The 11,499-nt window shown below is 55.0% G+C and overlaps 1 protein-coding gene across 1 annotated transcript in view; it reads left to right on the top strand.

Moving 5' to 3' along the window:
- Positions 1-4,258: 4,258 nt before the first annotated feature.
- The window catches only part of ALLC (allantoicase), a 33,696-nt gene continuing 26,455 nt past the window's right edge, over positions 4,259-11,499 (top strand). The window contains exon 1 of the mRNA XM_006153521.1: positions 4,259-4,473. Within this exon, the coding sequence (XP_006153583.1) occupies positions 4,452-4,473 (22 nt within the window). The 5' untranslated portion in view covers positions 4,259-4,451. The remainder of the gene's footprint in view (positions 4,474-11,499) is intronic.

Below are 11,499 nucleotides of genomic sequence, written 5' to 3'. Positions count from 1 at the left end.
ACTCTCTCCCTGGGCTGTTGGGGCATGCCATTCCCTGTCCGCTGCCTTCAGAGTGCGTGCAGGCATGCAGGCGGAGGAGCTCGGAGGATGGGCCGCCTGTGCTTCCTCCCCCGAGTGTGTGGCCTTCATTCTCTGCTCAGCCCTTGTGTGATTATGACCGATGGAGTGCGAATTTGATCGGGTGGAACTGGGCTTGAAGTCCGAACCACTGCCCCGAAGTAATCCCTCCGCCTCCTCCGGAAGGCCTGCTGTGCAGAGGGCAGGCTGATCCTCAGAGCAGGGGGAGCCCCTTGCTGTGAGCCAGCCAGGATTTATGAGGTGCTGCATCCAGGCGTGACTGAAGGCTGGGGCACAGCTTTTTCTCAGAGCCCTCCTGGGCGGAGACGGATGGAGCTGGGGACAGCCTGCAGCAGGCTGCGGCCTACGATCCCACACTGCCACCCAGCGGGAGGACGAGGCGAGGGCGCGTGCCGCGCTGGGTGCGGGGCTGTGAGCTGAGCTGTGGCTGGATGACACCAGTGCACTCAGGAGTTCTTTTGGGTGGTGTGTGCTCGTGGGTGTGCATGTGTGCGTGCATGTATGTGCATGTGTGTATGTGTGTGTACGTGTGTGTGCATGTTTGTGCATGTAGGCCTGAGAGAGTTGGGAGGGGTGGGGAAGGGAAGGAGGGGACACAGGGGCCCAGGTGCAGGGAGGGCAGGGCGGGCAGGGAGGAGGGCAGGTGGAGGGGCCCAGGTGCAGGGAGGGCAGGGCGGGCAGGGAGGAGGGCAGGCAGAGGCCTGCCATGTCATGCTCTTCAGAACACACCTGTACGCTCCGTGAATTCTGCTCAGTCATGGTGTGTGTGTGACACCAGGGTGGCACACAGAGGACTGTCAGTGTCACTGGTCATGCTGACCTCTGCCAGTGGGGAGAAGCTCTGGGTTCATGGCGTGCTGACACTGGGTGGCAGCGACCTCGGCCTCGTGGTAAGCTCTGCTCAGGCTGCCATGCAGAGCAGCGACACCAGCGTTTCTGCACAGGCAGACTCCCTGGCCCTCCGCGGTCTTGCTCACCTGACGCCCTGCCTCCCCAGGTGCCAGGTGGCCATCCCAGGCTGCCCACACGGCAGTGCCCTGTGTCCTTGGGTGCACCCACAGGGCGAGGCAGGCGGGGCCCAGGGCTACCCGGGGACGGGGGAGGGGGCTCAGCCCAGTGGGCACAGCCACTGTGTGGTTCGGGCAACCCGAGGGCACTGGGTGGTTCGGCAACCCCGAGGGCCGGGATAGTTCCTAGCTACAGGCGGGGAGACCTAGTCTGGCGAGTTCAGGCAGAAAAGGAATTTGTGGAGAGCGCTGGGGACTTCACAGGCGTTTTGGAAAGACTGGAGGACAGCCTGGTGCTGCGGAGGGAACAAAGCCTGAGTCTCTCCACACGCGGCCTTGAGGCCCCTCTGCTGCTGGAGGCTGCGGATGTGTTGCTAGGCTGCCACCGCGTTGCTAGGCTGCTGCCGCGTTGCCATGGAAGCGGCTGGAGCTGCAGTGTCTGAGCCTCCCCCAGCCTCCCATTCAGGGCGGGGGCATGTGGGTGCTTCCCGTTCAGGGCCACTGCATGCCCACAGGGCCATGGTCTGAGGCCCATGCTGCAGTCTGCACGGCCGCTGCGGCACTTGCTGGCATCTGAGCCCAGACGCGGGCCAGGAAGGCTCGTGTTTTTCAGCTTCTGTGGGGGGACGGGGTGCCCTGAGCTGAGCCAGTTAGCTGTTGATATGTAACAGATCGCCCCACCTCCGGTCTTGAGCCAGGGGCACACGTCCAGCCAGGGCTGTGTAGCGATTGGGCCCAGCCCCCTGCCCCCGTGCACACCGGCACCTCCCGCCAATGCTCCTGGGAACCGGGGCTGCGGTGCTCCCTCCCTTTGTATGGAAGTTCTCTGTGTCCTGACAGGGCGGAGACAGCATGAGGCCCCGCGGAGCTGCAGGACGGCCAACTGCTGCTCGGACCCGCCCGCGGGCTGTCTGCTGCGGGGTCGGTCTGTGTCCAGCGTGGAGCCCTGTCACACTCATGAGGCAGAGGGTCCACCTTTAACATTTTATTTTAAAGATTTAAAACATTTTATTTTATTATTATTAGTAATTAGCTATAGGGCACATGTGCTCATCAGAAAGAGATGAGAGAGAGAGAGAGAGAGAGAGAGAGAGAGAGAGAGAGAAAGTGAGAAAGCAAGCCACCAGGTCTGGGACTTGAACCACAGATGGCCATGTGGGAGTCTAATGCCTTAACCACCACACTACCTGCTGGACCCAAATTTTATTTAGTTTGTGGGGAAAAGTTCATTTATTTACGGAGCAGGTGCAAGAGGGAGACCCCAGGCAGGGTCTGGCCGTGTCCCAATTTTCCCCCAGCCGTCTGGCCAGCCAAGGTCAGGGAGCAGGTGGGCACAGCCTGGGCGTCCCATGCGGTTCTGGTACCGTGTGGAGGCGCCCTACCGCCTGCCCTACTGTGACCGGGCTTCCCTCTGACGTTAATGAAGCTCATTTTAATTTTTGAGACGATTTATTAGAGATCTGGTGGCTGTCTTGATGCATAGTGAGGCTCGCGGACCCTTGCGTGGTGTGTGCAGGCCTCACCTTGGCTCTCATGGAGCTCACGGCCCTTAGTGGATGCAGAGTTCTGGTGAGAACTTGGGGCTGCGACCGCACATCAGGCGCCTTGACTTCCCCTTGGGGAGAGGGTTGGGAGCCTTCCTCAAGAGCGTGTAATTTCCCGTGGCTTTTGTCTGTGCCCGGCCCGCACTCGGGAGTGGGCTGGCCCGTCTGCTCTCACCACAGCACCTGAGCTGCTCACGTGCGGGTCGGGGCGACGGAGCCTGGGTGCTGGGGCCTGCTGCGCAGAGACTCGGGTTCGTGCTCTTGGAGAAGCTCACCCAGCATGAGGGCCCGGCATGGGGCGTGGGCAGTGCGCCTGTGTGCCACAAGGATGAGCCGGGCCGAGAGCCTGGTCGCCCTGAACATATCAGGTAACCGTGTGGGAGGTCGGGATTGCGGGGAGGTGAGGCTCTGCTGGGGGTGCCCCCCCTCCCTCTCCGGAAGTAAAGAAATAGTTTCTTCTTCTCTGTTTTCAGAAAAAGGATTTCATCTGGGAGGGGCAGCCATGTAGCACAGACTTGAGGGTCAGGTGGGAGCTGAACACCCAGGCAGGGTGAGGGATGTGTCTACTGTCTACACTGCCTGGGGTGGCAGAGGGGCTTCCTGCAGGGAAAGGCAGGCCAGGGGTAGGGGCCAAGGCCAGAGGGAAGGGCAGCTTGCGATGATGGACCCAGCTGGGACGTGATGGTCTCTTTTATTTAGTTATTTAGTTTTTGAGAGGTTTCTGCTATAGGGCGCGTGTGCTCGCCAGAAAGACAGCGATAGGAAGCGAGAAATCACCCCCCAGGGGAGATGGCCATGCCACAATCCCTTCTCCTCCATTCTCCTCTCAGGATCTTGGGCACATGAGGAAACATGCCTGGTGTGAGTTTAAGCCACCGGGTCTGAGACTCGAACCACAGTAGACTACGTGGGAGTTCAGTGACATATCCATTGCGCCAACTGCTGGTCCCAGGATGTGATGGTCTCTTGCATGTCCCGGCAAGCACACTCGCCACCCATTGTGTCGTTCGGACTCTGGCTGCAGCCCCGCCTGCCGGGCGCCTGGGGGCACCTCCTTCCATTCTAAGCTGGGTTTCTTCATCTGGACAGAGGCAGCACCTGCTGCCCACGGAGGTCCTGACAGCTCTGCGAGGCCATGTTGGTTCCCGCCTCGGCTGTCCTTTCTCCGTGGAAAGTCCTTCCTCAGCGGGGTCTTTGAGGCCCAGGCACCCCTGCCTGCACTGAGCCACAGGACAGAGCAGCCATGTGGCCTTTCTTGGGGTCTCCGACGTCAGGGGCATTGGACTCCCACGCACGTGCCCACTTCCTGGGACTGAGGGCCCTTAGCCTTAAGGCAACCTCAGAGCTCGGCGTTTGCTGAGCCAGCCAACAGGTGGCGTCGAGGATCAGGATGCTGTCTCGGTGCTGGCTGGACCAGGAGGGGGTTTTGGCCAGGCCTCTGTGGGTAGCGGTTTGGTCAGGGGTGATGGGGGTCTCGCAGGCTGACAGGGTCGGGATTTGCAGGAGGAACCAAGCCTTGCACTTTGGCTTTGCAGAGACCTGCTTGTCCAGTGGCCCCGCCCCTGAGTGTCACCCCCCTGCAGCCTTTGTGACATCACACAGGCATGCTGGTCTCCGGAAAGTTCTGTCTCCACTTTGGGCCCCAGAACTTTCCCCGAGCTGGCACCTGAGCACCACGGGACTGTGGGTGGCTTGTGGGGAGCAGGAAGTCTGACCCTCGTACTGGTCTCCAGACCCTGGCCAGCTGGAGTGTGGTCATTAATGACTTGCTGTCGGTGACGCTGGCATTGCCACGGGCAGCGCCACAGGTCTCAGCAGTGCGATGGCGTCCGACGAGTTGAAAGGTAAGAGCAGGGTCGTGGCGGTGCCCATGGGTGCCGTTGAACTTGGTGTTGGATGTGGCTGCCACCCTGGAGGGACCTAGAGGGTCAGGCAGTCAGGTGTGGTCCTGTTCTGCCTGGTTTCAAGTCACGTGAGTTTGGCTTTTTAAAAAAAATGCAAAGAACTAGGACCATGGTGATGTTGCAGAAAACCAGACGCCGAGGAACGGAAAGCAGCAGCTGGAGAGACAGGAGAACTGTTCACTACATTGGCGGGCACAGGTGTTGGGGAGCTCGAGGGTATCTACTATTTCTCGTATATTATCCTCATTTTTCTTGGTTGTTTTTTCAATCTTTTTGGTACTTTTCTCAAGGTCAGAGGTTTTGTTTTCTGCCTTTGATATTCAATCTTCTGCGTGATCTAATCTACTTTTAATACTTTTGAGGGAGATTTTAAGTTCCTGTATCACATTCTTCATCCCTTACAATTCCACTTGATTCTTTTCTTTTTTAAGAATAATTTATTTAATTTTTAATTTATTCATTCACATATTTTAATTTGACCAGAGAGAGACATAGAGAGAGGAAGAGAGGGAAAGCAAGAAAGCAAGCCACCAGTTCTGGGACTCAAATTGTTGTTGGCCATGTGGGAGTGTCCAGCGCCTTAATCACCACGCCACCTGCTGGTCCCAGTCCTCCCTGTTTCTAAAGAACAGGTGCGTCTCCTACTGAGCTGCTGAGCTTCACCTCAGGAGCAAAGAAAAGATCCCATGGCACATGTGCGCCACACACTATCCAAAACATCGAAGTCCTGAGGGTCCAGAGGCGAGTGGGGGGGCGATGAGCCACAGGTCCCGGCTATTGGGGCTTGGAACCATAGGCAGCCCGGCATCCGGCAAGGCTGCTAGCTTGCACAAGTCTTCAGACTTATTTCTTCAAAAAAAAGGGTAAACTGCCCCTTTCTCTGCTGCAATCTGTTCGTCTGCAGGACTTGTAGCACCTGTGCATGTATGGCGACATGCTCAGGGGAGGCTGTTTAAGCACCGGGAGGGGAGAGCTGAGACCACGGGGCTGCACCCGCCCTGCCCAGCAGAGGGCTGGGCTCTGCTGACTCAGGGCACCTTGACACCTTGCCTTCCTTTCACCTGGGTGGCCGGGAGAGGGACATAAGCTTCCCGACTCTGGCAAGATGTTCCGGGCTCTGGCCTGCTTCAGCTGACCAGAAACAAGGGAGCCATTTCTAAAGGATAAATTGGTAAATCAAATGTCTTACAATTATTTAATCAGATTAAGTGGCCAGTAAGCCTGTGTTTACTTGTAAAACATGTGCTCACGACCCACCTGCACTGTGTGGCTTTGAGGTGGGTAGAGCCTGAGGACCTGGTGTCACCCATGGGCTGCTGGCCACCTCCACCTCTGCCTGTAGTGTCGGCACCCGACCCCCCGACTCTCGTGCTCTGCACCTCGGAGCCCTGCTGGTCCTTGGAAAGGCGGCTGAGCTCATGCCAGCATACACAGGGACTGCACTCAGTCCTGCAGCCCGAGGAGCCTCCCCTGGCCACTGGAGGGCTCTGGGCCCTGCGGAGGTTACGGCCTGTGCTGTGGTTCAGCGGCCGCTCGGTTACCGTGACGTGCTGCTGGCAGGCAGGCTTGGCCCGCTGCTCACGCAGCCCGTGCCCGGCTCTTCCGCACGACCCATAGAGCTTTCTGTGACGATGGCCATGTCTACACCTCTGCTACCCCCTGGGAGGCCGCATGGCTGCTGGGCTGTGAATGTGGCAGGGTGAAGGAGGCTCTGGATTTGTTTGCCTGCCATGATCCTGGGGGCCTGGCTTCCGGTGGGACAGGGGAGCCCCACCGTCTCCAGGCCTTTGCATCTGCTGTCACCCTGGCCCGGCATCCCGGCTCAGGTGTCCATCGCTAAAGGGAGAGTCCCGAGCCCCCAAAGCTCCCCGGGGCGTGTCCTAGTGTCCTGTGGCACCCTGAGGACGCCTCCAGCGCTGCGTCCCTGCATGTGTCCTGGCTGCACTGAGCCCTCAGCAGCAGGAGCGTCCTCAGCTCGGCTCTGCGTCTGCACACCCTGGAGCTCCTGTGCAACTGAATGGACATGCGTGCCATCGAGTGACGTTTGTTTACTTAACAAACACAATGCCACATGCCAGCACCGTCCTACGAGTCCCGGCCACTCACCGCCTTTGCATGCATGTGGGAGGGCAGTGTGAGCATTCACCGTACATCAGTCCAGTGTACAAAATGAGATTTTCCATCCAGCGTACATGGTACGTCGGCTCAATCAGGGACATGACCACGCGGGATCATGAAATAATTTTCTATTTTTTGTTTCTTATATTTGTATATTTCCCCTCACTTTAATTCCTTACCTCTCACTCTCTGCCAGCTTCCCCCCTTCTCCCGCACTGTCTCTGGTATATACAGTTGTTTTCCATGCCTTTTTTTCACATTTTATTGGTTCACTAAAGATCTTAATTGGCTTAAAGACTTTCGACAGCAAGCACAGCTGACATAAAAGCCCATGTCTGACTTTAGGCGTAACCTCAGTGAGTAAAGTGAACGTACTGTACAGCAGCACCTTGCTGGGGCTATTTAGCTTACTGCAGTCATTAAGTAGGGATTAATAGTTTATTAAAAATGCATTTTTTAATTAAAAAATGGTTTTAATTTTTTTGAGAGGTTTTTGCTATAGGACATGTGTGCTCTCCAGAAAGACAGAGAGAGACAGAGAGACAGAAAGTGAGAAATCACCCTCCAGGGGGGATGGCCACGGCCGCAATCCCTGCTCCTCCATTATCCACTTGGGTTCTTGGGCACGCACACACACGCGCCCAGCGTGAGCTTAAGCCATAGGGTCTGGGACTCAAACCATAGTTGACTACATGGGAGTCCAGCAACATAGCCATTACACCAATTGCTGGTCCAAAAGGTTTTTGTTTTAATAGATCAAAATTAAAAAAAATGTTAAAAGAAATTTGCTTAAAACTTAAAGTCAAGAAAAAGGTTAGGATTCAGTTCAGATAGTAGGTAGATGAACCTATCAACAGTTCAAGAGAGGACAAAAATCCTTAAATATGGAAATCAAAGCATTGAAGAAAACCAGTAATGTTTTAGTCTAAAGTAAAAAATTCTATTTCACTAGTTCAGACTCATGTAATTAATCTCTCTTCTATTGAAAGTGCAGTGTTACTGTGGTCTGATCTTTCCATTTAAACCCTGGACGTTAGCATTCAACTCCAATCTTGTCTCTACCATTGTGCAGTGTTACTTCTTGGTTGTTTCTTGTATTCTTATTTCTTTTTTTTTTTTTAAATTTTTGAAGAGATTTTCACTATAGGGCGCGTGTGCTCGCCAGACAGAGACAGAGAGATAGAAAGTGAGAAATCACCCTCCAGGGGGGATGGCCACGCCGCAATCCCTTCTCCTCCATTCTCCTCTCGGGATCTTGGGCACGCACACACACGTGCCTGGCATGAGTTTAAACCACCGGGTCCGGGACTTGAACCGCAGTCGACTACATGGGAGTCCAGCGACATAGCCATTACGCTAACTGCTGGTCCCTGTACTCTTATTTCTGCGTTCGATTTTAGTTTTTCTGGTATAGCACTCTTTTCAGCACCTCTTGGAGAGCTGGTCTGGTGTTGGTAAATTCTTTCAGGTTTTGTTTATCTGAGAATGTTTTTGTCTTTTTTTTTTTTAAATTTTTGAAGAGATTTTCACTATAGGGCGCGTGTGCTCGCCAGACAGACAGAGAGAGACATAGAGACAGAAAGTGAGAAATCACCCCCCCAGGGGGGGATGATCACGCCGCAATCCCTTCTCCTCCATTCTCCTCTCGGGATCTTGGGCACGCACGCACACGCGCCCGGCATGAGTTTTAAGCCACTGGGTCCGGGACGCAAACCGCGGTTGACTACGTGGGAATCCAGCGACATAGCCGTTATGCTAACTGCTGGTTCCCAGAATGTTTTTGTCTTTTCTTCCCATATGAAGGATGATCTTGCTGAGTACAGTATTCTTGGTTGAAATTGCTTTTCTCTTAACACTTTGAATACATTTTCTCATTCTTCCCTTGCTCACATTGTTTCCGATGACAGGTCCGACGTTAGCTGTATGGAATATCCTTTGAAAGTAACCTGATGTTTCTCTCTTGCCAATTTTAGTATCCTGTCTCTGTCTGTGGTTTTGGTCAATCTGGCTATGGTGTGCCTTGGGGAAGATCTTCTTGGGCTGATTCTATGTGGGGTCCTTTGTATTTCTTGGATCTGGATATTTGAATACCTCTCTAGGTTTGGAAAGTTTTCTTCCAGGATTTCATGGAATAGATTATCAATGCTTTTACTAGTTTCTTCACCTTTGGGGATACCAATAATCTGAATGTTTGGACATCTAGTGGTATCTAGTATTACTCATATGTTATTCTCATTTTTGGGTGTTTTTTTCTCAGCCTTTTTGGTGAATTTTTCTAGGTCTGAAGTTCTATCTTCTACATCTGAGACTCAGTCTTCTGCATGATCTAATCTGCTTTTGATATTTTTAAGGGAGGTTTTGATTTCCTGTATTACAGCCTTCATCTCTAACAATTCCACTTGATTCTTTTTTATGATGTGTACCTCCTCTTTCAGATCGTGCAAGAACCTCCTCACCTCCTGGAACTCGGTGTCTCTTCTCCTGCATCTTCTGGAGTTTGCTGTCTCTCTTCTCTTGCATCTCTGTTAGCTTTGTCTCGATGTGTATTTAAAATTCTTTATCAGACATCTCCCTGAGTTCCTTTGTATTCTCTGTGGAGGAAGAGGAGTTACTCTTTTCCATTAGAGAGATATTTTCTTGTTTTCTCATATTTCTTCTGCCTTTGTGTTGGTTTCTGGCCATCTGATGGATTACACATTTTTCTCCTAGTTTTTGGAATTAAATCTGAGCATTCAGAGGCATGCAGGAGGAGGTGACCTGCAGTCTGTAAGCAGTACCGTTTTTCTCCCTTTGCACAGCTGATTCAGTGAGAATTGAGGATCAATCTGACCCTAAAAGCATTCAGATATTTGGCTACCGAGCACCTAAGCCTGTCTAGAAACTCAGCGTGTGGAGGCTGAGCAGAAAAGTGAGAAAGGAAAAAAAGAAAAGGAAAAGGAATAGAAAAAAAAAAAAGAAGAGAAAAAAAGATGAAAACAATAAGAAAAAGAGAAATGGAAACCTAGGGGCGCGCTGGCATGCCGTGCAACTGGAGCCGCCCAGATGTCAGATGTAATGAGCTGCTACTGCTTACGGGGGGCGGGGAAAGGTAAGGTTAGAAAGACAGAAGAGCAGCAGAGAGCGAAGTTTACAAATTAAAAACAAACCCAAGATATACAGAGAGAGGCGGAGAGGGACAGAGAATAAGCAGGGTGCTCTAACCTGGCTCCTGGCTAGACCTGGGGCACAGGAGGGCGAGGTCAGGGCAGAGGGTCCTTGGTAGTGACACCCCTGAGTGGGGCCTCGGAACTCAGGTCCAGGGGGCTGCTGGCTGGCTTGTCCTGGCTGCTGGCCAGACTGGGGGGTAGGAGGCGAGGTCTTCACTCTCTTCACGGGTAATGTGGGAAACCCCGAAGCACAGGCTCGTTCTGCAGTTAAAGCGAGACAGACTCATGGACAGCAGGTGCCATCGCCGTGCAGCCGAAGGGACGTGAGCGGATTTCCTCCGTCCCCAGAGGGCTTAGTCCACCCAGGACCCAGGATGCTCGTCCCGGGTCTGTAGGCACCATTGCCGGCCCTGCAGTTGCAGCACTGAACGGGACAGGAATGTCCCATGGGGAAGGACGACAGAGAATGCTGGGGACGAGCTTGGCACACAGATCACAGACTGCACGTGGGAACGAGGCGGGTCTGGGGGTGCGGGGCTGACTCAAACAGCAGGGTCAGGGCTGGCGTCCTCGGGAGGTGAAGGCGAGGAGGGCAGCGGGGGTGGCGAGCCCACGGACACGTCTCGAAGAGCTTCGTGGTGTAGGCACGGCCACTGTGACTTCACGGGGGCAAGACCCCGCTGCGCTGTTGATGAGGAGCAGGGGACACATGTGGTCTGAGAGGGTGGGCAGCAAGAGAGAGGGCACAGGGGAGGGAGGGCTGAGGCCACCACGAGGAGACCAGCATTTACCCTGAGTGGGGAAAGACGGTGGGTCCGTTAACGGTCGGACACTGTGTGGAAAGGTTGTTCTAGGTGCTCTGCTGGGAACAGACTGGAGAGGCCAGGACGGGGCAGGGTGGTTGGTGGGAGGGGAGGCTGGGGCGGGGAAGGGCGGTGCCTGGGAGGGGAGGCCAGGACGGGGCAGGGTGGTTGGTGGGAAGGAGGCCGGGACGGGCAGGGCGGTGGCTGGGTGGGTGTTCACAGCCAGGACAGGTCAGGGTGGTGGCTGGGAGGGTGTTCACAGCCAGGACGGGGAGGCTGGCAGGTCTCTGTGTGTAGCGTGTGACTGTGAAGGGTTTCAGACATACAGAGGATGGGTAAAAATCCTTCGTCCTCCGGCTAGGTGATCCCTTCGTGGCCAACCTTGTCTCACCGACTCCTTTGTCCATTCCCCTCCGCCTCAGCTAGTTCTGCAGCAAAGCCCAGGCCTCTCGCTTCCAGAACCGGAATGTAGCCTCGATTTCCTGGCAGGCCGGGTGTGGGTAAGGGACAGCAGGGACACCCCTGGGACTGCCTGAGCAGCTGTGATGACAGGGCAGGGGGCGGTTAGTCACCGAGCAGGAGCCGACTGCGAGACCCCGTTAGATTCCAGGGCAGCGACTCCGAGCTGGTCGGGAAGCGAGTCTGCCACTCAGGGAGAGGACAGGAAGGTGCATGCATCGGGGACCCGCAGCCTGTGGACAGCCCGGGGCTGCAGGGTGGGCGGGAACACCGGGGCTATGTGGGGAAGAGAGGCCGAGCCCAGGGCGTCCAGCGTGAAGGGCCTGGGATGGACATGCGCAGGACAGTGGGTGGCCAGGAGCCACCTTTGCACGCCACAGTGGTCGCCGAGCCCCTGCTGACGACGGGGAGTGGCTGGCGGGGAGTAAACGGCAGGGGGA

The sequence above is a fragment of the Tupaia chinensis genome, unplaced genomic scaffold (assembly GCF_000334495.1).
Source record: "Tupaia chinensis unplaced genomic scaffold, TupChi_1.0 Scaffold000377_5, whole genome shotgun sequence".
NCBI lineage: Eukaryota > Metazoa > Chordata > Mammalia > Scandentia > Tupaiidae > Tupaia > Tupaia belangeri.
Note: the sequence above shows the minus strand (reverse complement) of the source record. Positions and strands in the feature narration are given on the sequence as shown.